Source organism: Thermobia domestica, chromosome 6 (assembly GCF_964235325.1).
Source record: "Thermobia domestica chromosome 6, izTheDome1.hap1.1, whole genome shotgun sequence".
Lineage (NCBI taxonomy): Eukaryota > Metazoa > Arthropoda > Insecta > Zygentoma > Lepismatidae > Thermobia > Thermobia domestica.
Genome location: NC_137459.1, coordinates 18401612 through 18428776, shown reverse-complemented (window position 1 = coordinate 18428776; position 27165 = coordinate 18401612). Strand labels below are relative to the sequence as shown.

The 27165-nt window shown below is 35.9% G+C and overlaps 1 protein-coding gene across 2 annotated transcripts in view; it reads right to left on the bottom strand.

Moving 5' to 3' along the window:
* Window positions 1-1116: 1116 nt before the first annotated feature.
* The window catches only part of LOC145687640 (uncharacterized), a 76603-nt gene continuing 50554 nt past the window's right edge, over window positions 1117-27165 (bottom strand). For both annotated transcript variants that reach the window (XM_081761105.1, XM_081761104.1), the window contains exons 4-6: window positions 25907-26077; window positions 15471-15752; window positions 1117-4400 (exon numbers count right to left, since the gene is read on the bottom strand). In XM_081761105.1, the coding sequence (XP_081617231.1) occupies window positions 4176-4400; window positions 15471-15752; window positions 25907-26077 (678 nt within the window). In that variant the 3' untranslated portion in view covers window positions 1117-4175. The remainder of the gene's footprint in view (window positions 4401-15470; window positions 15753-25906; window positions 26078-27165) is intronic.

Genomic DNA, 27165 nt, shown 5'->3' with positions numbered 1-27165 from the left:
GACGGTGATGATGAGTAATGAATGAAATGGTGGAATGAAGAAAGTGGGAGGAAACGGAAGAACCCCGAGAAAACCCACGCACACGGAAATATGAAAAGAGTTGAGGGAATGAGAATATGCTGGACAATTGGAGAACGGCAAAGAAACTCCTGGAAAATCCTGGAAAGACACCTGCTCATTTTGGTGACCAACATGAAAAAGCTCCTCCGCCATGAAGGCCATAGGAAACAGGACACATGGCATTGCCAGGCTGTTACAATGATGACAGTGTCATTGAAGGATCAGAGACGATGAAAACCAGAACTTACACAGTGCCATGGAAGAGCAACGGACATGTCTGGAAACAATAGCACAATGTACACTGAAAGTAGTCCCTTTCTCTTCATTTCTTCGTTCCTCTTTGATGTATGAGATTATCAAAGGAACCTCGATATCAAATTGCAAGTATACTGAAAATTCGTTGTTTGCGGGTGAAATAACATTGGCCGCAACTGACGAACAATATTACGCGGCGCCTTGTAACCAAGGGATCCTGGGTTCGATTCCTACGGTCTCAACTGGTTCACAGCCAAAAAGGACCTTCATACGATGCAAATTTTTGTCAACCTCTTCCGAACGACTTAAGAGTAGGAATACAGTTTTAAGTGCTGTACAGAGATTTATGTATCCACTGCACCAAACAAAACACTATTAAAATTGGCCGACACTTTTTGATGTTATTGAAGAGAAATACAGCTCTAGATTCTCTTAAAAATCCAATTCTTTAACGCACCGAAGCTTTATTTCCAGATATTGCTGCTTTGCCAATTTGCATATAGATACAAGAATATATAGATTATTCGTACCCATTTCTCATGTACAATGTACGAGCAACATTATTGAAACTTACACACTCTGCAATCAGGAGGAACGGAATTATAGAGTAAAAGTAGTGTAAACTTATGAGATTTGTAATACTTATTTATTACAATTTTAACTCTGAATTAGTAAGATTTAAAACGTAATTTTACGCAATGTTAACTAGAATATTTGAAAGAGCGTCTTAATTTTCTGGATACGGTATTTATTCTTACTACTGACACATACAGGGAAACTGTATACATTTTGTCTAAGCATAAAAGGTAACAAAATCATACAAAACTGCGTTTGTCAAACTTGTTCCAAATGGAGATCACTTTTATTATTGCCAGAACATTCTGCGAACCACACGTATCTTTTCCTTTTCGAAACCAAAATTTATTGTTTTCTATTATGAGCACATTACAGTATGCATATATTTTTAAAATTGTATTAATAGTATCCAGTATGCATATATTTTATTTTTAATGATTGACAATTATCAAGGATATTTTATAAGTAAATACATACAGTCTGTTAAGTAAGAGCGTGGTCGGCATTACGCACAGCTGGCAACATATATCGCAATAGTTCTTTCACACCCAATAGAAGAAACTTGTGTCTTCCATGCAATGTCCAGAAAGCACTAGAAAAATGTGAATGCGTGACTGAGAAAGACAATAACAGCAATGAGAGCAACTTACGCGTCGTGTTTTGATGCTGTGTTTCTCTGTAGCCACCCAAGAGGGCCGAAAATGAGTCACGCCGCGGCGGAGAAATATATGAGGAAGTCCAAATAGTTTGTACTAAAGTAGGTAAATTGTTATAAAGTGGGGAAGAACGTGGATGACTTTCAAGAACTTGGGTCAAAAGGAAAAGTGACTCCACAAGTGGCAATAATGATTATTAAGTTGTTTTCGCGAACTGCAGCTTTAACATGAGTCAAGCAAAAGGGCTATGATGTGTCGTGTGTAACTATTAGAATACGTCTCCGGGCTCTCAACATTAAATATCGCACTATAGTGATGAAACCATTATTGAGTGAAAAGCACGTCACGAAACGACTGGCGTGGGCAAAGGACAACTTAGACCGCGAGTGGGACAACGTACCTTTAAGCGACGAATCTTCTGTGTGGGGTTACGTAAGCAGACAACGAGCCTGGTGAACTGCCGCCAACAGGTTGATCCAATGGACAGTGAAACATCCCATAAAGATGCATATTTAGGGGTGTTTCTCAAAATTGGGTTTTGGCACGTTGCACGTGTTTACCGGCACTTTAAATACACGATAAATGTTACAAATCTATCAAATATATTTGCTACCGACTGCCAAACGTAGGTTTATCGACAAAAATGAAGATTGGATACTGCAGGAGGACAATGATCCTAAGCACCGCAGCAAACTCTGAAGCGACTGGAAAAGGGAGAAAGTTGTGCAGGTACTGGATTGGCCCTCACAGCCACCTGACGCTAATCAAATTGAAAATGTCTCGTTTTCACTTTAACTCAGCTGTCAATGCAAATTCGACGCATTCGGAGGTCCCTTAAACGTGAATATGCGGAAAACTTAGTTGCAAGCATGCCTCGAAGATGCCAAACCATTATCGACGCTGCGGGTGACTCGACGCGTTGTTAACTGTACGTACATTTTTCTTTTGTGTGCATCTGATGTATATATATAGGGTATTTGAAAAAAAACACCGACAACGTTTGAAAGGTGATTGCTGACACCAAGATAAGACAAAAAGTATAGACCAACCTGGGTGCACAAATGCTTCCTTTCGGAGTTATAGGCTGCCGAAAACATGCAAAAATGAACTTAAATGGTTCATAGCTCCAAAACTATTTGATCTACCGTAGTCGGGTCAAGACTTCACTTAGGAACTAATATGTGCACTATCCAAAAATACATGTTTCAGAATCCTAAGGTACACACGCTGCAATTTTTGCAGAGGGAGTTTGGCTAAGGGCATATAACTTGGAGTACTCACCAACTACCTCTGTAAAAACTGTTGCGGAAGTACCGCAGGAATATAAAGCAGGGATATTTGGATAGGGCACATACCAGTTCCTAAGTGAAGTTTATATATATATGGTTTCCTTTGCTGTCAAATACATTTCTTCTAATTAACCATACCACGCTCTCACTTAACATACTGTATATAGGAATGAAAGTGACTATGTTTCTGATTTAAAAACTCTTTACCACCCAACTGATCTGGATCAAATTTTCAACACAGATGAGGTTCGGACCTGGCATGGTTTCTATCATTTCACTTTGACGGTGCAACATGGGCTAGGCGTAGGGGGAAATGATCGAAAATGACCAATATTAGTGTCGAGTTCATTATTTCCAGGGTCGCTAAGACGAACAGTAATACTTCCGATGCCGTTTAAATCCAAACTCAGCCTCCATTGCCCTTTATTCTAAAATGAAACATATTCTCCCCGTGCGAAGAACGGATATTCTGCTAGTACTCCTAGAATATTGCATAAATAACTTCTATGAGGATATCCAGAAGGGGTGAGTTTTTTTGACAGTTATGTGAAATATAACTTCTGCGGTTTTGCTTTATATACAAATATTTCATCAATAACCCTAACACAGTGTATCAGCCATTTTCTTTTAGAAAAATCTACAACAGGTAGTTTATTTTTGTGGGTGAGTTTTCTTTGGGCGAAATTTTCCGAAAACGCCTTATAACTTTTCATTTCACAAGAAAATTTTTCATTAATAACCGCAGGACACCAAGATTTAGTTTAAGAGATTGGAATGAGAAAGTTTAGTGCGGTCCATATCTTTTATTATTAATGATTGAAAGCTATCAAGGATATTTTATAATACGCTGTATGTGTATTAAGATTTGTATAATTTTCATCTTTGTAAATTTTATTACTTATATACATGTATTATTTGTGCAATCTATATCTGTTAGAGACTATCACATATAGTGAAAGAGACAACTCAGTTGAACTTTATTTCTCCTGCCTCTTTTGACGAATGTTCAATCTAAGAGAAGTACAAGCACAAACTTCGAGGACCACTTGTGGTCCGCAAATCACCGTTTGAGAAATCTGATATAAAGCTGAAACCAAGAAAAGGAAATCGAAACTTTCGATGTAGTTTAATATATCTGTGGTAAATAGAAGAGTGCATATAAAATACATTTACATGCATAATTAGGATGTACATATAAAAATGCTCACAGAGAAACGTAGATCCAAATAAAAATAATCTTGACTTGTAACGTCAAGTTATCTCAGCAACTTCTCAGAATTTATATTTTTAAAATAAAATTCCAGATAAAGAAAACAATAAATTCATAACCTTTGTAGTGTCAATTTTCATCTTTAAACCTGCGCCAGTCGATTTTTGATTCTGTGCTTGCTCTTGGATCAGCATTGCATTTGTCGCACATAGGTGTAACCCAGTTTCTGTGATTTTCCCTTAGATCATTCATCGAGGTGGAATCTGCTCGGGTTATGGTAGACATTGAGGGAACTTCATTTAGTATGCCTCGACCGTAAGTTTCGGTATAGGTCCCACACTGCCATGGGAGCATCTGTTTAAAGAAAGTACACAAGATCAAATTTAAATAGAAGAGTGTATTTTAACGTTTTTTTAAACCTTAATCATAGGGGTAAATTGCAGGATCAAAATAGGGTTTCAAAACTCAAAGGAGCCGTAAATGAGAGGTCAAATCATTCTCAGGTTGGAAAGGTGTGTATGTGTGTGTGGGAAGGGGAACATATTTAAGCGAGAGTACAGTCTTGTTAATAGCTATGTACAGTATTGTTCAAATATTATGGCCACCACCTCTGTTTAAAAGTATTTTAATCAGTAGTTTTGAAAAGGTCATGAGTCAGAAAAGTTATGAGAACATTAAAAAAAAACTGCTGTTTAATGTTTGAAAATCCTGATAGACATGAAATGTTTATCTCGGTTTGAAAGGATAGAGTTTTCTTGTCATTGTACGAAAAGAACAACTTTTTCTGAGCAATTGCTTTTCCAAAATAAATAAATAACAAATTGGAATAAAGCAAAACTATTTTGTGACTCATGACCGTTTCAAAACGGACTGATTCATTTGTATTCCTAAGCGGAAATAAATTTACCAAATGTTCATCATGTTTGTCTGTTGAAGACGTTCATGGAAGACCAAAATAATTAAATGGGCCGCTTCAATGTCACGTGACCTACCTCGAAAATTGAAATTTTCCGAGAGTGAATTTTGGAGTTAATACCTCAAACAATTCATCTTTCTCTTTTGTTCGCAACCAAAATAATAAATATATAGCTTATGCTCTTATAATTTACTGTTTACCAAAGTCTTTTAAACAAGATACCCATCTATAGAAGTGAATGAAAGTATTAGTTTATTTTCATTTTCATTTCTTTATTTATTTATTTATTCATATATACATATACAAACATACATACATACACACACACACACACACACACACACATATATATATATGTATATACAGGGTGTCCCATAAGACCGTTTTGGAAAGTATCTATTTTCAATCTAAAATGTTGGAATTTTTGGAATTGGACCAACCGTTTGGGCTCTATACTGGTATAGCGCCCAATGGTAAAGAAAAATGCAATGTTGCCACGGCTTTGTTGGATAATAATGAAGGAAAGTGCGTGTGGTTTGAAGTATTCTGGAGCAAGGAGAATAGAAGGGACGGCCTCAATGAAGGATATGAAGAAGAATCACACACAACATCAATCCAAGGCAATGGTGTCACCATCAGAAGGGGAGGAGGTTAGGTACGAAAAAGCAATTGAATTGAGTTTGTTCATGGCAAACTGATATTAATTGCTTAGTGATGTCAACAAGACGAGACAAGAGGACAATCGAATAAAATTAGAAAAGGCCTAAGTGCCAAGACTCAAAAACCAGAGAAAAGTCGATAAACATGAGTTATCGTAATACAAGTTAAACGGGTACCGCAACCATGTGTTTGCTTTAAAACGGAACCATTAACTTTTAAGCTTTGAACTCCTTACAAATGTATTCTGCTTGGTACTAAGACAACTTTGAAGGATACAATTGAGAAGCTTGTTTCCAAATTCCACCTAAGTCTTTTTTTTTTTTTTTTTTTTTTGTAATTTTACAGAAGAAGCGAAAAACGTGTATCGCTCTGGTTCTATATTTAATGAAAAATATTTGAACGATATCTTTTATGTATAGTGGTACATAACAACATGCTAAATTTTAAGAAATGTCCGATTTTATGTTTAGGCCAAAATGGCGGGAAAATATTTCATTTCCGTTCAAAAACTACTTAAGTCATATGTTTTCTCCAGAAAAAAGTCAGCTACTGCTCAACGATTACACTCTACTATCATTATATCTTGTAAAACATATAAAATAATAATAATAATAATAATTTATATTTGATTATACTATGTGCTTATTTACACTAACTTGTAAGACTAACATGATTTGTGCGTTTTTAATGAATTTTTATTTATTTTAGTTCTAAGATCTATATATTTTAAACTTTCATTTTTTAAAGTGTACTTTTATATTGATTATATTTTGTTAGGCTATTTTATTAGGGTTTACCCAGTTTCCGGAATATCTTGATCGCTTCCTTCCGTTCTGTTCCTTCATAGGCTCTAGTAATCCAATTTCCATTTTGCAGTATTGTTTACAGCCAGTTAATCTATTGTTTTCAGTCTTCTTACTGGTTGTTAACTCTTAGAATAATTAACTGTTTTTAAGCAAATTCTAAACAATAGATTAATTTTCGCTCCAAATCTTAAAACAAACACCAATCAGAGAAATGGTAACAATGAATATCAAACTTCCAAAGCAAATAAATAATACCGACGTGACTTAAGTGGAGTTTGGAATTAATATTTTTAATGACTTACGCCCATTTTGGAAAAAAATGTGATTTTTTACATTTAATTTCAAGACGACTTACGTGAGTTTTGAGAGATTATATAGTCAGGCATGTGTACCTACTCCTAATACACAAATAAAGCGCAAAAACCGAAAATTGAAAAAAAGGGACTTATGTGGTGTTTGGATACAAGCTCCTCAATTCAATTGGATTGAGTGGCAGCGATTGGACGTTAAAAGTGAGTTGGCAAGACATGATCTGAATATTTTATATGCATGTTAGTTTTCCTGGTTGCTTCTAACACTTTGTTTGACGAAAGATTGTATAACTAATAGGATAGTATATTTTTCAGTTAAAAGACCGTATATCGTATTTCATATTTTATTAAGTAAATTGGCAAGAGCAACACAAATAGGTACTTGCCCTTTGTACTCTTAAACAACGAAAGTGTAAGAAGAGATTTGATTCCTTTCTTATGAACATCTTAAAATTCTGTCTGAAAAATTGTATGATCAGATTATTTAATAACAAATTTGCAAAACAAATAAATAAAAGGATAATATTAATCACAGTAATGAATAATGAGGCTTGTTTTGTAGGAGTTATAATGAACAACTTATATTTTTAATTCCACACATTCTATTAAATGTGTGTTATTACTCTTAGAAAATAGAAGACAGTAAATACTACGAACAATGTGCTACGATATTTAAAGAAATATGCAATTGCAATATTAATTGCTTTGAATTGGAATTAAAACGCAATTTCTGTAGCTTTCTTAACTGCAGGGGAAGACAAATAATCAATACGTACTCACGCAACGGCAAATATTATATGATACTATTTTTTCTATAAACCAGTAATACAAACAAAAATTTTACATTTCTAAATGAAACTATATACATTAACGGGTCACTTCAAAAAAAGTGGGGGAGCAACTGCCTCCTCTTCCCCCCTAATCGTCGCCTCTGATTCAATTCTACTTATTGCAGCACTTAAATCCTGTCTCATTATTCAATTGTTGTCTCGTCTAGAAACAGAAGCGCCAGTATTGTCACATTTCTTGAAAAGTTCAAACGAGACAGATTAATTATCTTGTACGCAGCCACTGGTGTAGAGGTAGCGTGCCTGCCTTCCGCACGGCATTTGGTAGGTGGAACTTGCCAGAAACCCTGCTCCGACGGAGCATACTGACTAGGGTTTCTCCTGGTTTCGCTCAGTCCCCCCGGGTGCATGCTGGGATGATTCATTCCTCTCAGGCCAGGGCCGCTTCCTTTTCTAATCCTAGACTTACCTAAAAGGGTGATGTAACCTTGGAGTTGAGGCCCGATGTCTTCTTGTGTCATTTCCTTTAACAAATAAATACATATTCTCGGCTGGTGAGCATCATTATTCATTTGCAGGTCTCGGCTTGATTGGTAAACTTGTTGCCGCCTCATCTCATTTCGTTGAGTGATTGTCTAGTGTTGTGTATGAGATTTCGAAACGAGACGAGACACGAGAATGTTCTCGTCTCGTAAGCAATACTACTTATGTCATTGGAAAGGGATTAAAAAATGTAGAAGCCAGTTAATTGAAATGTACCATCCCAGCAGTCGTTTGATGAGCGACATGGCATACCATCCTTATTCCTTTGACAATTGAATGACATCAAGAGAATGCAAGTCATGCAAAGGGTACCATTGCTCGTCATCTACTTGTTAAATAAACGATAGAACATAAAATGGATACTGGTTCAAAAAACACTGTTACGCAATTAAATAAGTGGCTGAATTCCTCCAGTGTCAGCAGACACGAGAGCGCTAAAAAATGAGGCAATGTTCTGACCCAGGTTTGAACCATGACCGCATGAATAGTCTGTATCGTAGTCAGACGAGTTACCGACTTTCTTTTTTTTTAAAAAAAAAGAAAAGAAAAAAGATCGACCGATCAGATCTCAGTTTTCTGAGCAACCCAGAGTTTCCTCGTACACAAGACCTGTTTTACCTTCACTAAATTCGACAGGGACACGAACAAATACATATCCGTTACAGTTAAAATTCCAAAGGCTCTCCCACCGGGAATCGAACCCGGAACCCGGTACATCAAAGATACACGTGCTAGCCATTTTTTTTTTTTTTTTTAAAAACTTCCTGACTTATTTTCTACTGCAACCACTTTTCAGGACTACTAGACACGACAGGGACACGAACACAGAAACATCGAGGACAGTTAAAATTCCACCCTTGCTACTACAGAGGGACTCGAACCCCCAATGGGCTTCACCTCGCAATCATCAGCCTAACGCCTCAAACCGCTCGGCTACACCCACCGGCACCATTAGACCAGCGGGGAGTGCTAACTGAGCTACGGCGAACAGTATAGAAGCTGTGATATAGTCGAAATGAAGTAAATGAAGAAAGGAAAAGAAAATGCCTAAATTGGGACACAGTAACTGTTCGAATGTGCGTTATTTGATGGGAAATTCCGTTGAAGGTAGACAGAAGCAGGAGGGAAGGAAACCGCCAAATATTGCAGAAAGCGCCGCTGAGCGATTTTCTTAAATGAGCATAGTGCCATGATACGCCTATCTTGCCCAAGTGGCAGTGTCTTACGTAATCAAGTACAAACAACAGGCCACTCATCTTTCACTTCCCGTTTAGTTCTGTTTCTGAGGCTGTGTGTTGCATTCAAGTGATGTGTTCAATTTCCGTCTGTACGTTTCCGTGTGTATGAAGAATAGTAACTATGTGTTCACCTGCACACAAAGTGAAAATGGTCCTTCTCGCATTCGGTTTGAGTATACATGCGGCTGCGGAACAGTTTCATCACCGCCATCCAGACCTCCCATTGTCATCACATATAATGATTGGCAAGTTATTGACACGCTTCAAGGATACCGACAGAGTCTTGGACTGACCTCTCTCTGGCAGACCGGACGATGGCATACTCGTTGACATTCTGGCTAAAGTTACGTGCAGTCCAACGCAATCGATACGAAAGGTGGACCAAGAGAGTAATATCAGCCAAATGTATGTCTAAAGATTTCTGCGCAAGCATCATTTTCATCCCTTCAAGGTACATTTCATGCAGAAGTTTCATAGAAATGATGCCGATCGACGACGTGAATTCTGTGGATGGTTTATACACACAACATAAAGTTCAGTGCCAATGTTCGACAATGGTTGGATGTAGTAGTTCGTGGACATCGCTTCTAGCATCGAGGTCTGGCGGAATTGCCACGCAGATCGCCTGACTTAACACTGCTTGATTTATTTCCGTGGGACCACATAAAATCCGTTGTTTACAGGGATCACCTGCGTACAATTGCTGCTCTATAAAACAATATTCTCGAGGCCTGCGCTCCTATTACTAATGAGACTCTGCAACGGGTTAGAGCCAGTTTGCGACATTGTATAATAATTTGTGCACAGCAAGATGGGCATCAATTCGAACATCATCTACGCTGAGCACAGCTGCAGCATTGTTTTATCTGTTTCAGGATCTTCCAACAGGTAGGTGACTTAAGGTTAATGGGTTGGGTTAGGTGCAGTGTCCCTCGTGTCAGTGTCTCAGACCTTTCTCCTCATATCATTCATTTCTCAAAGAAACAAGGATGGTATGCTATGTCGCCCATCAAACGACTGTTGGGATTGTATATTTTGAAATATCTGGCTTCTACATTTTTTAAAACCCCTTTCCAATGACGTAAGTAATATTGCTCACGAGACCAGAACATTCTCATGTCTGGTCTTGTTTCGAAAACTCAAACACGACAGTAGACAATCATTCTACGAAATGAGATGAGGCAACAAGTTTACGAGTCGAGACGAGACCTGCAAATGAATAATGATGCTTACCAGCCAAAAATCTTTATTTATTTATTTATTTAAAGAAATGGCACAAGGAGATATTAGGTGTCCAGTCTGAGGTCGCATCGGCCCTTTAGGCGAGTCTAGGACTGGAGAAGGAAGCGATTCTGGCTAAGAGAATGGACCATTCTGGCATGCACCTGGGGGACTAAAAAAACAGGAAAAAAACCTTAGTCAGGATGTCCCATCAAAGCAAGGTTCGTGCTCACGTTTGTCCTGCCCAAATGCCGTGTGGTAAGCTGGCACGCTACCCCTACACCAGCGGCTGGGTACGAGATAATTAATCTGTCTCTTTTAAACTCGTCTAGACACGTGACGATACTGGAGCTTCTGTTTCTGGACGGGACAACAATTTAATAATGAGACAGGATTTAAATGCCACAAAAAGTAGAATGACTTGTATCGTGTGGCCGAGCGTGGCGTAGTCGCTAACGCTTCCGAATTCGGTGCGAGCGATCCCGTGTTCGATTCTCGGTGGGGGCACTCGGTTTTAAAAATTTAACAGCTTTCCCAGGCCAGCCATCTTGAGTGAGGGTATTCCTCGGTTTCCCTCATTCACACCATGCAAATCCCAGGCCGCTTCCTTCCTTCCCCATCCTTTCTTCTTTCCCTTCCATCAGTTATGTGCTCACCGAGGGACGTCATCCCTCACATACGTGACGGGCTAAATGGCCTTAGATGCCGAGAGTCCAGAAATCTAAATCCTAAATCCTGAATTGTATCGTTCAAAGTTGCCTTAATACACAGCAGAATAGATTTGTAAGGCGTTTAAAACTTAAAAGTTGTTGCTTGATTTAAAGCACTCACATGATCGCAGTACCCGTTTAACTTGTATTACGATAACTCATGTTTATCGACTTTTCTCTGGTTTTTGAGTCTTGGCACTTAGACCCTTTCTAACTTTCTTCGATTGTCCTCTTGTCTCGTCTCGATTGACATCACTATGCAATTAATAGCAGTTTTTCCATGAACAAATTCTATTCAATTACTATTTTGTCATTGTACCCCTCCACTTCTGATGGTGACGCCACTGCCTTGGATTGACGTTGTGTGTGATCCTTCTTCATATCCTAAAATAGACCGTCCCTTCTATTTTCCTTGCTACAGGACACTTCAAACCACACGCACTTTCCTTCATTGTTTTTCAACAAAGATGTGGCAACGTCGCATTTTTCTTTACCATACGACACTATACCAGTGTAGAGGTCAAACGGTTGTTCCAATTCCAAAAATTCCAACATTTTAGATTGAAAACACATACTTTCCAACAACATTGCTCTCTTATCATTTTTTCGTATCTTCAATAGTTACCGAGATGGCCTATGTAAACGGACTCATGGGACATTCTGTATATATATATATATATATACAGGAGCCATTGCAAAAGTCATGGCAACTATTTTTTCTCGAAAATGGTAACGAATAAAAAAAATTCTGAAGTACGCAAATGGAAGGTTAGTTCATATGTAAAGATTACATGGAGGGAGACGGATGAACACACAGAAAAGCATAAAGATATAGCACGACAAAAAGAGACAAACAAAATTTTGTCGTTTCAAAAGTTTTTTTTTTTTTTTTTTTTGGTCAATTGCAACGGTGCACAATAGTACAGGACAGAAACACGTACCTGTGGCATCTTAAGAGTTTCTCGAAGTAGTCTCCCGAAGAATCCATCACACACTGCCAACGCTTTGGAAGACGCCGAATAGGGCTGCCCATGGCCTCATCTTGAGCGAATTTTTGGATCTCACGTGAGACTGCTATTGGAGTCTAAAGGTGTTCAAAGACGTGTTCCACGCAATGGCTCTGTCAGCTTTGGTATGAGGTCATAATCGCAAGGTGATAAGTCTGGCAAATATGGTGGATGCTCTAAGATGTCACAGATACGTGTTCCTGCCCTGTACGATTGTGTACTGTTGCAATTAACAGTAAAACACGTTTGAAACGACAAACATTTTTTACGTCTTTTTTCTCGTGTTGTATCTTTACGGTGGTGTGTGTATTCATCCATCTCCCTACATGTAATGTTTACATATGAACTAACCTTCCATTTACATATTTCAGATTTTTTTATTCGTTACCATTTTTGAGAAAAAATATATTTGCCATGACTTTTGCAATGACCCTCGTATATATATATATATATATATATATTGCCGTTATGCTACTTGGCATCCAAGCGGTCCAATTATTCAACACGTGAAAATACTATCTTGCAAAAGTAGCTTGGAAGGGAGAATTTTCAAACGAGACTACGTGTTCAGTTTCTTTACAGCGCGAAGTTTCATCTAAAATATTTGTGTGTAATATTGGTTGCAATTTAGGAAGTTTAACAAAGAACTCAATAACGTTATCTATCGTACTTTCTTCCCAATTCTGTAATATTTATATAACATTGATATTTTTCTTTATTTATTCACAAAGCAAAACATAAGACGTAAAGTTAGAAATGTAAAATTCGGCATATAAACTCTTAAATTCAAATAATGATGCACGTATTTCAGCATTTTGCAAAATTCCGCTTCTTAGGGGGAGAAAGGTGGTCATTCCGCTCTGCTTAATTCCTGTTCTGCCTATAGATCTTCCAGCACTCTGTAGAAAATGTTTTCAATTACCTTATCTTTAGGCAATTTTTTTCGAGACAGGGAATTTTATGTAGGGAGGAAATTTTTTGAGGCAAAGGCAGCTCCAAACTCCACGCCTCCTAGCGTCTTTTATGCAGATAGAAACTTATATTTTTTTTAATATCTAAACTAAGCTGTTTAATAATTTCAACAGATTCAGTAAGAAGAATAATTATTTTTTCAAGTTTCATAATAAATTTGGGAAGTTGTTCTAATTGTTCTTCCCGAAAAAATAACTAGAATACAGTTCTGTTATTAGCAGTATTATTTGCATATATTTTTTGCAAAGATGAATGTATTGTTTTAAATACCTGCAGAGAAATAGAAAACTGATTGACTCAGTTGCAAGAAAGCCGTTTGACATTGCAATTAAAACGAACACAAAACAAACTTACTTCGGTTTAAGATCAAGTCATTTCACAACAAGATTTAATTCCGATTTCTACTAGTTTATTTTCAAAATGCTAAAGCTTGAAAGTACTTAAAAGATGCCACAGTTTACATCCTCAAGACATGTTTGATCATATATTTAATAACTAATGCAAGACGATGTATAAGACGGCCCTTAGATATAGCCTTTTTCTTCCACATTAGATCTTTATTGTTGGCATTGCATTATCAGTTGATTTGTCTTCCATACAAGATACTATACGTACTACATGCAATAGTATCATCTGAATTTATATTGTCAATGTAGCAGCAATGTAAAATATCACATATCTTCAATGTAACCAACGCAATTCAACACAAGACCTCGCAGTCACTATTCTGAATATAAAAAGTACGCAACCACCTCCACGTAAGCTACCGAGTACATTACACACGATTCTAGCTTGCTTCTCAGTGATTTGATCTTTTCTTCTTTTGAACTTGTCTATATTTAAACTTTGTTTCCTCTGGATTCCTACTTTCAACATTAACATAGAAACCTTATTTTTATTCTGTTTCTTTTGTAGAAGCCGTATGAATGTAAAAAAAAATATTGGAATGTTACTTTGATAGCTTTCTATTTACTTTAGAGTGCCACCCCTCGACATCAGTTGTACTTGTTTCAACATTGTCGTAATGGTTCTATAGTTCTCTGGAAACGAGAGAAATACTAATTACATACAATAAATCAAAGCTTGGTAAAAGACATTCACTAACGATAGAAGGTCTCAGCAAGCATAATGCCAACGGTTGGTTGTTAGTAGCATGTTGAATTTATAAGTATTCAATTTTAGAATCATTACTCACTAATACAGAGTTGATTTCAGACCTCTGGTATGAACATTTTAAGATTTTGCATTCACATATTGATCTGTAAAATGAATGGTTACGGAATGAGAATAATGATTACTGTACATCATTAAAGGACTCTATTACCATTTGCTATCCTGAATCTTGGGAGTGTTTCTCTCAGTTGTAGAATACATTAAGCTATACAATAATGCCAAACAAAACTAATGGAAAATGTACCAAATACTAAATAAAGGACTAAAAGAATCAAGTGAGTAAAGAACGAAATGTTAATCACTGCTAACATCTTTGACATCCTCAAGTTTTACGTCCAGTTATGCCGGCTAGGCTAAAAGAGACGGTGATGATGAGAAATGAATGAAAGAGTGGAAACATTCTGAAAACATATGTAACATTGAAAACTTATAAAGTATAACCCCGTGTGACTTCCTCACACAACAATTGAATAAAATTAACAAACAAAATTAATGAATAGAAACTGTAACGAAGTCAAGTCGTTACACACTTTCATTTAAAAGCGTATCATAAAAGGAAAGCAAGTTCAAATATTTCTATAAACATTCTCCCTGTGGGAAAAGAGGTACTTCTGTCAGTTATAACATATTCACTCCAGATTCATGTAATGGAATTTTCAGTTTACACTATGCACAACTAATAAGAACGGGAGAAAACACAGAATAAACACAACGGATTTTTTAAATATATATTCAAAAGAAGTCATGTAAATGCTCAAAATGGAAACAATACCTTACAGTTGTTTTCATTGATATTTGCGATGTTGTCTTTGATGTAAACAATCGTCCGTACAGATTTTTGAATGTTAAATTTTAAAAAGTTGTTGGATCAGAAACCCTGAATAACCTCAATTAATTAGTGATATCTTTATTTATAAAGATTATCATGAATGCCTCGTTATGCAAAATTCTAAATTTAATTTTCAGTTCTTGAGTTATAAGTAGCGAATAAACATAAAGCAAATACACAGGAGCGTAAGGCATTCAGCTTAATAAATTTGTTTGGAATAAAATGCAAAATACACATTTTACACACTTACCTCTGTAATGTCTGATCTCAATTTATAGCATTTCCCTCTAGCCTTACACTTGCTGTAAGTGTATACGCAGGTGACGAAAATAGCACAACCAGTCAAAATGATTAAGAGTATTGTGACAGTCACATTCATGTTTACTTCCTTGGTGTCCAAATATTTAGGGCACTCTGAGGTGTACTCAATGGTGTGATTAGCTGTGGTACTGGATGTTAATGTGCTGAGATTAGTTGACAATGTACTCAATCCAGGCATTCCCCACATAAGACCATCAATAACCCATTCTGTCTGAAATGTATTATTATTATTAACTTATTATTAGCAATAGTAATAATGGTATAAGCAGTACAATAATGCATTTTAAATTAGACAATTCTGTTACAAAAAACTAATTTATTTTAAACTTATGCACACTTATATTCAAGAAATGTCGCATATACTGTAACTGACGTGTGTAAAAAAAAACAAATCTCTGAATTTATTTTATATTTCACGAACATTCCAACAGAAGGAAATATTCCTGTAGAAAAATATTTTAAACACTTTTGTCCCATATAAGCGATAAATAATGAAATTAGAAGTAAACAACTTTCTTCTATAGATAAACTTTTTTCACCGCTAATACTCCAAAACAAAATGCTGGTAGAACTGCATAGATTTTACTATTTAATGCTGGATGTCACTAAGAAGAACTAGTTTTTAGTGGATTGAGATCCACGTACACATCATTTTATCGTCTCCATTTGACACGAAATTGTTACATACGTTACTTCCAGGATACCAACATTTGTACCTAAATATTGATTTACACATATTTGAAGTAAACAACAGAAATCATTTATCGCAGCACACAAACTGCAAACTTTGCTCAAGATCTCTACACACAAGTAAATGAGAAAGAGAACAATATGTTGTGTCAGTTCCATGGTTGTAAATCGGTTGATATAGTTAGTTGATGAAACCAAACATTGACGATTGCAGCACACCTTATGATCACTATCATAGGTATTCTGCCATTACTGGCAGGTCACTTGCCCCAACTCAGAAGCTTCCTCCACGGTCTTCATTTAAATTATTCAACTACGAATTTTCTGTTTCAATACCTCTGTTCATCAATTGTAGCCTTATTCGTCCCCATCCTCTCTTTCCTGCCACAATATCCTCTAGCACGTTCCTCATGACACAGTTCCTTTCAGCCAATGTCCCAACCAGTTTCCCTTTCCAATAATATCTAAAATAGTGTTATTTTCTCAACCCCCATTTCAAATGTTATCTCATTCGTTTTTCGCTCGACCCAACAAATTTTCTCTATTCTTCTTCACACCCACATTTCGAAAGCTTCCAGTCCTTCCTTTTCAATTTTGTGTAATGTCTATGTTTCTGCCCCATACAGTACAATACTCCACACGTAGCATTTTATGAGTCTTTTTCCCAACTCTTTTATCCCACAAAGTAAACGTTTCTTCCTCCTGAAGATTTTTTTCGCCATTCCTATCCTTGCTGAGCTCCTCCGTGGCTAAGCGGTTAGCGTACGCGCCTGTGGCGTGGGAGACCCGGGTTCGATTCCCGGCGGGAGCTCATGTGGTTCGGATTCCACGTTAATCAGTAGGTCCACGTCTCATATAGCCTCGCTGCTGAACGGGACGTTAAACTCAAAATCAACTCAACTCAACTCCTATCCTTGCTTTTATCTCCCGTTCGCACTTAATATCATCACTAATGATATTGCCTAGGTATCGGAAACTTGTCACCTGTTCTATATTCTCCCCTCTTACTTCTATATTTGATACCGCTTTGTTCCAATTACCATGCCTTTTGTCTTTCTAACAATTATTTTAATCCCATATTTTCACAGCCCTTTCTCAAGTATTATTAAATCTTATTGATTTCCTTTTCAGATTTCGCAACAAACGCTATTTCATCTGCAAACCGTATACATCTAATCGTTCTACCTCTTAACGTAATGCCGTCTTCATTACTTAGTTTTTCTTCACTATCTCTTCTAGATAGATATTAAATAATGTTGGCCAAAGACAGGATCCTTGTCCAACTTCCCTTCTAATTGCACTCTCCTCTTGTCACTTCCTTCCATATTCTAACACTTACTTGTTGTTTCATATGCAAGTTTCCTATGAGTTTTCGATCTTTCCATTACAACCCAACCTCGTTTAAAACTCCCAACAACAATTCCCAATTTACGCAGTCAAAAGCCACTTCTAGATCAATAAATACAACATACACTTATTTTCCTTTTTCCAAAAACTTTTCACTGATTTCCCTTAATAATCCAACTGCATCTCTCGTGCCCTTAGCTCTCTTCAATCCGAACTGTTCTTCCTCAACTTTTTCATTTGTTGTTCCTTGTAAGCTTCTGTTCAGTATTCGAAGGAAAATTTTTGCTGTGTGCGATACGAGTCTAATACCATAGTTCTATAATCTTCAGATCTCTGTTGGTTCGATTTCTTAGCCATTGGTAGCATGATCGTCTTCTTCAGACATGCTTCGAAATAGCAATGGTGTCTTGCTGCTATATTTGCTATTTATGATAATCTAGTTGCAAGATCTTGCAGATGCCATAACTTTTCGCGCATCTTCCTCTGCAATCTATTGAGGGAAAATCACATTTCCTACACTGATCGTTGCTAGTTACAATGAAGAGGATAGTACACTATATAACTCAAAAATAGCAAGTGTGTCAGTTACCACGTCTTCCTCCCGAGTCCTTGAAGTATTAACAGACATTTCTTAATGGTAGGATTTACATAATGGTACTCAATAAATGTATTTTATAACCCTGCGGATAAACGAAATTCTTAGAAGTGAAAGAAGGCGTATGTAAACACATAATACTCTATTACTCTTTCTATATAATTCCTCCATACTTTACCTCGCTAAATAAACCTAAAATTAAGACTAGAATAAAAAAGCATTTTTCTTCTAATGATAATAAATAATAAGTTACACTTTCCACTTTTAACAAAGATGATTGTTTTGCATCTGTAAATTATGTAATGTGTATACTAGAAATGGAATTTGATCATTGTCTTTACGCTAAAATCATCCTGACAGGTATGTGATTACTAGGGTTAGGATTTTGTTGCACTATCAATGCGGGGAAAATGCAAAATAAAAAATGCAATTATGCACTAAAAATCTAAAAAATGCACTATAATTTGAAAAAAATGCTTTCACAGAGAATTATCCGTTACTATTTATTAGTGTATTACCTATAGTATATATATATACGTGGTTCTACTCTGTTGTGCTTTTCTCAAAAGAGGCACGTAACACTGAGTTGCAATAAACAACAAAAATCATATGAGGGTTTTCGAACTGGAATGCATGGCAGTCGTCTGCAAATAACGATTTGTACATTGAAAAGGTTCTTTCAGTTTCTACAAAAACCACCGGAGCATATTCGAAGTAGACCATATCACTTATTCCTAGATCACTTTTTAATTTGGGCAGCACAAATTTTGTGCCTGAAAGAATGTGCACTATCGCACACAAAACATGGTAACCTGAGTTTTTCAATACATCTGTCATTTTTCTTGACACTACCAGTCCTACTTCCCGAGGAACACTTTCTAATGCCCTTACTGCATTTTTGATTGAGTCAATTTAAGTTGTCAACTTGTCTCCAGATTTCTCTAAGGAAGTATTCACATCTGGTAGAAATCCAAAATTTGATTGAATGTACACAAGCTTACCTTGAATTTCAGGATTGGCCAGTATCTCTTGTGCAGTTCGAATCGCGGAAGCTTCGGAGGGGTCGAAAGAGTCGGTGGTAGTTCAGGATGCTCAAACTTAAAAGCAGTTACACGTGATGGGGCCTTACTGAACACTTTTACACTTCCTATGAGTTTATCAACATTAGGAAACTGCACGCGTATCTCTTCAGCCACTCTGTGGCAACCATGCTCGAGGCACGTAATGTGAATCATTTTCTAATATAGCGCCTGCAGTAAGTTCGCTGCTTTTACCATATACGGTGCAGCATCGGTTACAAAGATCAGCACATTTTCGTAAAGGACACCATTAGGCCATAAATTACTGATCGTGGAATAATTGACCTTTTCCAAAACTTCGCAATTCAAAAGAAATGTTTTACCCGGCCCACCGTCCTGCATCACTCCAACAACAACATTCACTACATTTCGTCCCTCCGAATCACACGTTTCATCCATGGACACCCATATTTTTTTTCCATCCACTTCTTGTCTAATACACTGCATTGTTTTCTCGTAAAGTATGTTCACGTAATTCTTCCTTAATTTCGAAGAATAGGGGAGGGGTTTACAAGTGTGTTTTTCCAAAAAGGCAAGCAATGTCGCGTTGTCCACTTTGTTCAGCGGAATGTCAGCACAAATAAATGCTTCGCACAAATCTTCGAAAAAAACAGAATGATTTTTGGATGTACCATTCTGCGGGAGAAGTTGTTGCGCGGCGTTTGCCTCTCATTTCGCACGTAACTTAAGTCCCCATGTCTGCTTGTCTCTTGAAACATGCTGTTCAACGGTAAATTTTCTTTCGGTTGAAACTGCCGTATCACGCACTTTGCAGTAGAGAACACTTCCGTTTGTTGTAAATACTTTTTCACCTCCAAATTCACCCACAAATCGTTTAAGCTTGGAAGCAGTACTCTCTTTTATCTTCGGCATTTTAACCAGATAAACTGCAGAATTAGGCGTCTACCAACAGCTCACCAAAACAGTGAATGCCAAGGTCGCTCCTTCGCTTCATGTGACTAATCGCCAGAGACTGCAGTCTGCTTACAGTGGCCACGCCTACTCCAACAAATCTTCGAACTAGAATCGTGTAGAGCAATTTTCCTTGCATTTCATTTTGCGTAGGCGGAAACATGCTGCTTCAATTTATTGTTTTTATAAGAAAAATTAGAATTATGCAGCTAAAAGTAAGAATAAATACTAAATATGCTTGTAAAATGCCTAAAAACTGTAAAAAATGCACTTATTTACAGAAATGGGCAAAAAATGCAAAAAATGCACAAACAAGTTTGTCTTAAATTACTTCTTTTTAATAAAACAGGATTTATAACACAACGAGCAATGTTTATACTAATCCAGAAAGAAGTTGCAAAATCATCAAGATCCTAACCCTAGTGATTACTCTGCACAAGAAGCAGGAAAACTATGGTCATGTTAAGTCCAACAATATAAGAATGTGTAATATTTCTTTTTTCTATTTTCTTCTTTTTTCTACAACAATCATAAATAGAATGGATATTATTCTTGCTGTCATTCTGAAAAATACAATTCACTATAGTTCAGATTTATAGGTTTTATCTATTTTATTTGGTTCATATATTTCAAAATTTGAGCTTTTTTCTTCGTTTCATGCTTCTTGTGTCTGAATATGTGCCTGAATTTATTCAGCCGAAAAAATTGAAATAGGACTCACATACCTAAAACGAATAAACGGATCTTCTCAAAAGCGACAAGGAAAATAGCTATTAATTTCAAATTTGCATAAAAAGCAATTACCATGAAGGTCACGACAATAAGATAGTGTGAATGATATACATGGTCATCACATCTTGTTCCGTTGAAAGTTTTTTTCTTATCCTTCAAAAATGTAATGAAAAGGAGCAGAAAGATCCTTATTTCAGATTATTTGAAATATTATTGAGTGTACAAAGAAATATAACCAAACTGTGAAGCTTGTAATGTATGTCGGTATATATAATTAATTATTCATTTGTTTGTTTGTTTGTTATTCAATTATTCATTTATACATTTATTATTCTTTAATTTTCCCACTTAATTGAAACTTATGTTAGCCATACGCATTTCCAGCTTCCAGTGAAACTCCATTTAGTGAATTTTCTTTCTTCTCAGTATTTCTGTTTCTTGCTCCTTCAAAATGTGTTAAGAAAAGGAACACTCACATCGTATCACAATTTACATTCCCTGCCTTGATGTCTTCTTCTAGCCTTCTTGTTCCTTGTCCACGCAAGGGGTAATATTTAGTCACTACCAGTGTTCGAAGTGGAAAGAAAGCAGAGACGGTATGTTTCGTTACCATTTTGACTCGACATACCGGCTACCTAAATGTTGAAATACAATGAGGGTATATTACCTAAGGGAGTTCCATTTCTATTTGTATAATGACTGAAAACCATTGGATAGCTTCTCTGTAATTACAGGGAGGGCATGGAGAGACTTTGATCCCCTGGCAATAATTCTCTAAAAAAATTAAAAAGATATCCCCTATGTTGTATTATAGACAATTATACACGAAAATGTTCAAAAACAAGTTTTTATATTAACAATTTCCCATGGGAAAATTCCCGGACCCGCCACTCAATTCAATGGTACTCCAAACACCTAGAAGATCCGTCCCCACAGCAGGCAACCCCTAAATTCGTCCATGCTCAAAACACGACGTTTATATGCATTACGGTAAAAAGGCACACACACATAAGAAACAATTCAATATGGCACATGAAAATATAATCTAGATTAACTTCTTTGAAGACACTCATTTTAAAAACAAAAAATAGGAAAAAGATAAAAATGTCGATGTTGTCAACTTAGAAATCATTTCTACATAAGAAATAAATATTTTTTTATGCCCAAAACTATTCGTCAATTACTGTGTATAAAAATAAGAATATTAAAAGTATTTAGCATATACTCTCCAGTGACGGTACGTCTTGATCACTAAAAAATCAGAGGTGGTATGCCTTCATCACTGAAAACCCAGAGGCGATATGGCAGACCACCGCATACCGTCTCACTTCGACCACTGGTCACCACACATGCGCGTAAACAAAGTTCTCTATTTTAATTTATTATCCTTCCCTTTCAAAACGTTAAAATAAACTTCAAACCAACAGAAAATGAGGGCGAAAATGCATTAGAAGAATCCTTTATTATGTGTAAAACAAAAATGTAATTAGCAGAACAAAGAAGAGAAGTGAATAGTGAGCATGTGAATAGTGACTTTTAAAAACTCTAGAAGGCAATTGAAGGGGTGGATTCCAAAAGAGCCTAAGTCAATTTTTGTCAATTTTGAAATATTGGCTCTATAAAGTTCTATTTCAGCATCTCCGTATATTGAACAGGGTTTCATGCCAAAATTCCAAAAATCAAATTAATTGTAGGCAAAAGAAATCAACGTTTTTTTCCAAAATGTCCTTAGTCAGCGGCATTCTCTGAAGTTATTTTCTGACTCCTGTCTAAAATCACTTATAAAACTCTTGCTATAGGTGATTATTTCACAGTTATTTTTACGAGAGGTAGGCAATTACAAGTTTGTTTTATGTAGATTCCTTTTCTTTTACAGAAATAGAATGATGGAAACACACACAAAATATTCGTCTCCTGAAAAACTTACTTTTTGACTTAGGTCAAAAAAGTACACTATAAAACCAGGAGGCATTCCATATCTAATATCAGTCTTTGGCTGGTCAAATCCACTCTCTTAGCTTGCTTGGAGCCTTGAGAGGAATCTAACCCAAAGCCTTTAGCTTGCTGAGAGCTCTAGATTTCATATCCTGCCCACTTAGCTTGCTCGGAACTCTGTGAGATCTTTCTCTAGGCTGCTCATGCCTTGAGATACCATATTTTACCCAGTTGTTAGAGGATTTTACATCATAGTGATTTTTGTAACATACTGTTTATAGAAAGGAAGATTTTGTAATTAAACTTGGCAGTGAGAGAAAAAGATTCCCGAGTATAATTTGGTCTACCTAAACAAAACTTTACAATGTTTTATGTTTTTTTAGTTCTTTTCGACTTGTTATAATTTTCAATATTTTTTTCTGCTTTAGTGTCATATTTTGTAGTGATTTGGTTTGAAATACATGTTTTCTCTTTTAAAGAAACCTTATTATTAATTTTTGATGTACAGTAGTATGTGTCGACCATTGGCCTTATCATGGCGGAGACAGGTAGCCTCGTTGCTGATGCCCCATTAAGCTTCAATCATTCATCCATTTCTTCATTCAATGAGCATTTATAAGAGAAAGTTCTAACGTTAAATACTATGTTATCCAAAGTAACACCCAGTAAAATGTATTTTAAACCCATCTTTCGTGTTTAAGCTAAATAATAATAATAATAATAATAATAATAATAATAATAATAGATGAAAAATGAACAACATTTTTCCACAGTGACACTATTGGCTGATTGGTTCTGTGAGTTTAATGCGAAAGTCAGCATCAAGAGATAATCCAAGGAATGCCTTAATATGGACAGTAGAAATGAAGACTGAATGTGAGTTGAAAACTTAAAATCCTATCATGGAGAAGTGCAAAACTAAGGAAGGGTGATATATTGTGACAAATTAATTGTTATTGCAACAAAGGAAACTTTACAATCAGGAAATAAACAGTGTGCGAGAGAAAGGTAAGGCTATGCATAATTTATAATTGACTAACAAACAAATAACGAAAGACTTAGGTCTTTTACAAATAAGACAAAGATTTTAATTTACGTTTTAACGATCTAATGTAAAAATAAATCATATTTTGTAATTCTAATGCAAATTCACCTAACTTTTTTCTACTACATGTATATTATACCTATAATCTAGAATTATTATTATTATTATTATTATTATTATTATTATTATTATTATTATTATTATTATTATTATTATTATTATTATTATTATTACTTGTTATGTGTATGCATCAGTGAGTTACAATGAGTTCAATGTTGAGAGATAGAAATATGGAACAGGCTAAAATATAAAATATGTAATGAGCCTATAGTGTAAAAATTAATTAATTAGGGATAAACTAATTGTTCTCATAGTTTAATTTGTGTCAGTAATTCCAGGATATGAATTACAAGGAGATAACACCAGAAAATGCCATGTTGATCGGAAATAAATAATCGAAAGGAACAATGGTCACATTGAACCTTCAATGATTTTGAGTATGCTGAAGGAAAGGAATCATAAGGAATGGGCAGTTGTCATACCTGAATTGCAACTGCAGTGCCACCAGATATGCTATGGAGCAAATTGTTGCATGAGTTTAGAACTACAAGGAGACACAATTCAAAAACGTTTTAATGTTTTAAAAACAAATATTGCGTTGATGGTTTGAAAACCTCTTTGGAATAAAAAAAAATCAAGTTACGAAAGTCAGATAACACAATGCAAATGTGAAGAAAAATACTTGCACCATCGTCTTGAAGCTTGGTTAGCAGTTAAACATCTCAATTTCAACCATTCTTGATCACCAAAAGCATATCGTTTAAAAAAAAAAAAAAAAAAAAAAAGACAGTTCTGGCCTGTATCATGTGAACATACATCAGAAAAACAGTGAGTTAACAAGCATATATAACCTGTTTATTCATCTCCAGAATGACCTCTTAATAGCAAGCGTATTGAACAATGCTTGAACGATGATGAAATACTAAAACTTTTTCCAAAATATGAGTTGACACTATACAAGATCTTGCTGTTAGATGGAGAAGAACCATTCTGCAGCTGAAACCGTTATTACTGCCAGGTACTGTACAGCCACTGACGAAAGCACCAATAACTTAGTTGTCTAAAAATCAGCTCTCTTGGTCAACCGGAAAGGTCCTCTGATTTATCAAGACAAACCCTATCAATTATTACGGGAAGCAGACTAAGATACGATTATGTATCTAGATTTCTTTCTGAAATACAAAGTGTTTCAAAACTAAGATGGTGTCTAATTTGCGTTTTAGAAATGCATTTCTTTCCAAAGGGTGCGTGTCTCAAGGGATTCGATTAAGAGTCCTATGGGTCATTGATACATCACTCCTTAGAATACTGTTCTGAATGAAATAAGTGTATTTTCTTTATATCAAAGTTCTCAAAAATGTATGTGCGATACAGTATTAAAATTGTTATTTGTTTACGAATAACATAGTAGAAAGATATGAAGTTTTCTTCAGTGATTTAATAAAATTCTTTAAAAAGCTAAAATAGCTGTTTATAAATCTTACAAATAAGGCTATTTCTAGATTATAAATGACTAAAATTTCGAGACCTAATTATTATACAAGTTCGACAAATTAGCAAGATCGGCCAAGTCGTTTATGAGTTATAAAACCATATTTGTATTACAAAACCAAGGCGTATTTAGTTAGATTTCGTGCTTCCTCCTCTAAAATAGAAGTTACAATTTTACTGAACTTCAAACATAACGTGGGTTATTGCTATGCTATTAGCTTCCGAAATTAAACCCTACGTAAATACGTTCCTGCCTGGCAGTTATCATCTAATATAATTTAAAACTTACAAAAGAGTAAAATATTAAATATCAAAGACAGCAGTCATTATTCTTCTATGTATCATAATGTTTTTTCTTATGTGACAAACTAAAACTCATACGATCTATTTGTCCTTGATTTCTCAAAAAAAAAAAATAAATAAATAAAAATAACGGACGATAAAATATTGTATGAATAATTAACTTAGTTGCTACCTACCTGTCCATCTGTCAATGTCAAATTTCTAAGACAATTCAGTATATTGCGTAATCCATCAGTTGCATTATTAATAAAAACAGAAACAGAGAAACTTTCGTTATCTCTTATTGGATAAGGTTCCACATAGATGATGTCATTAGGTTTCAAAACCGTTGTCTGAGGAATGCTTTTCTACAAATGAAAAAATGGGAAAAATTATAATTCATTTTCTTAGGTAACAAGTGTCTGTAAAATCATTAGCTTTACAACACAATTTTCATTAGTTTTTAATTTACTCAATAACTTAATTAATTACGAGTTTGATATATTTTCCATAGAAAACTGATATCACAATACCAACAAAGACACGTGAGTGTAGATTTTTAAATTTTTTTTTTAGCAGCTCATGATTATGTTCCCAGGCTAATGGAGACAGCGATTATGCGACGGATGATAATGGTGGAACAATGAAAGTTTGGGAAAACGGAAGAATCACGAGAAAACCCACGCGCACGGTGATTGTCCACCACAAACGTACGACTAAAATGAAATGAATATCACAAATCCCTTGACTACAAATATGATTAAAGTTTCACAATTTTGCAGCACTTAAAATTTTGATCAATTAATTTCTCGTAAAGCCATCACACATTACCATTAGACTCTCTATACTTCGTACATTGAATGAAAGAAGCGTTTATTGTATTCCTGAGAAATTGCCTGCCACGTTGCTTATATATGAACCACAGAACATTGACCCTGTTCGCTGAAGCAAATTACCGACAAACAAACAAGGTGCTGAGAGCCATATCCCACACACGTTTGATGGGTAACGTTTGAAGCGACCATACAGGCCAGAAAAGAACCAATACTTCTCTGTCTTCGAAGAAAACTGCACATTTCGAGACACATGCTTTCGGATATTGCCCTACTGAAATAGGGCTCCGGAGATGTCTAAAAGAAGGATACGATCTTGGCTACTAGAACTGTTCAACAAATGTAATTTTGATTAATCAGCGTGGCATGAACTCTCTACGCACTGCAATCAGTCTCTGTACGTTTGTGGCACAAATCAAACAAAGCTTCGATATGTTGCTGAGGAACTTCTATGCTGCTTGTATGGATGTCATCAAAGCACTGACACTGTCTGCTGAAGGACCGTGACGAACTTTTCTGACATAGAGATCACTGGTGAGGTTACATTCAATGTATAACATCCAAGATCGCATCATGTGCCCAATGATACCTCACACTATCACACCTGCGGTTTGGAAGCTATG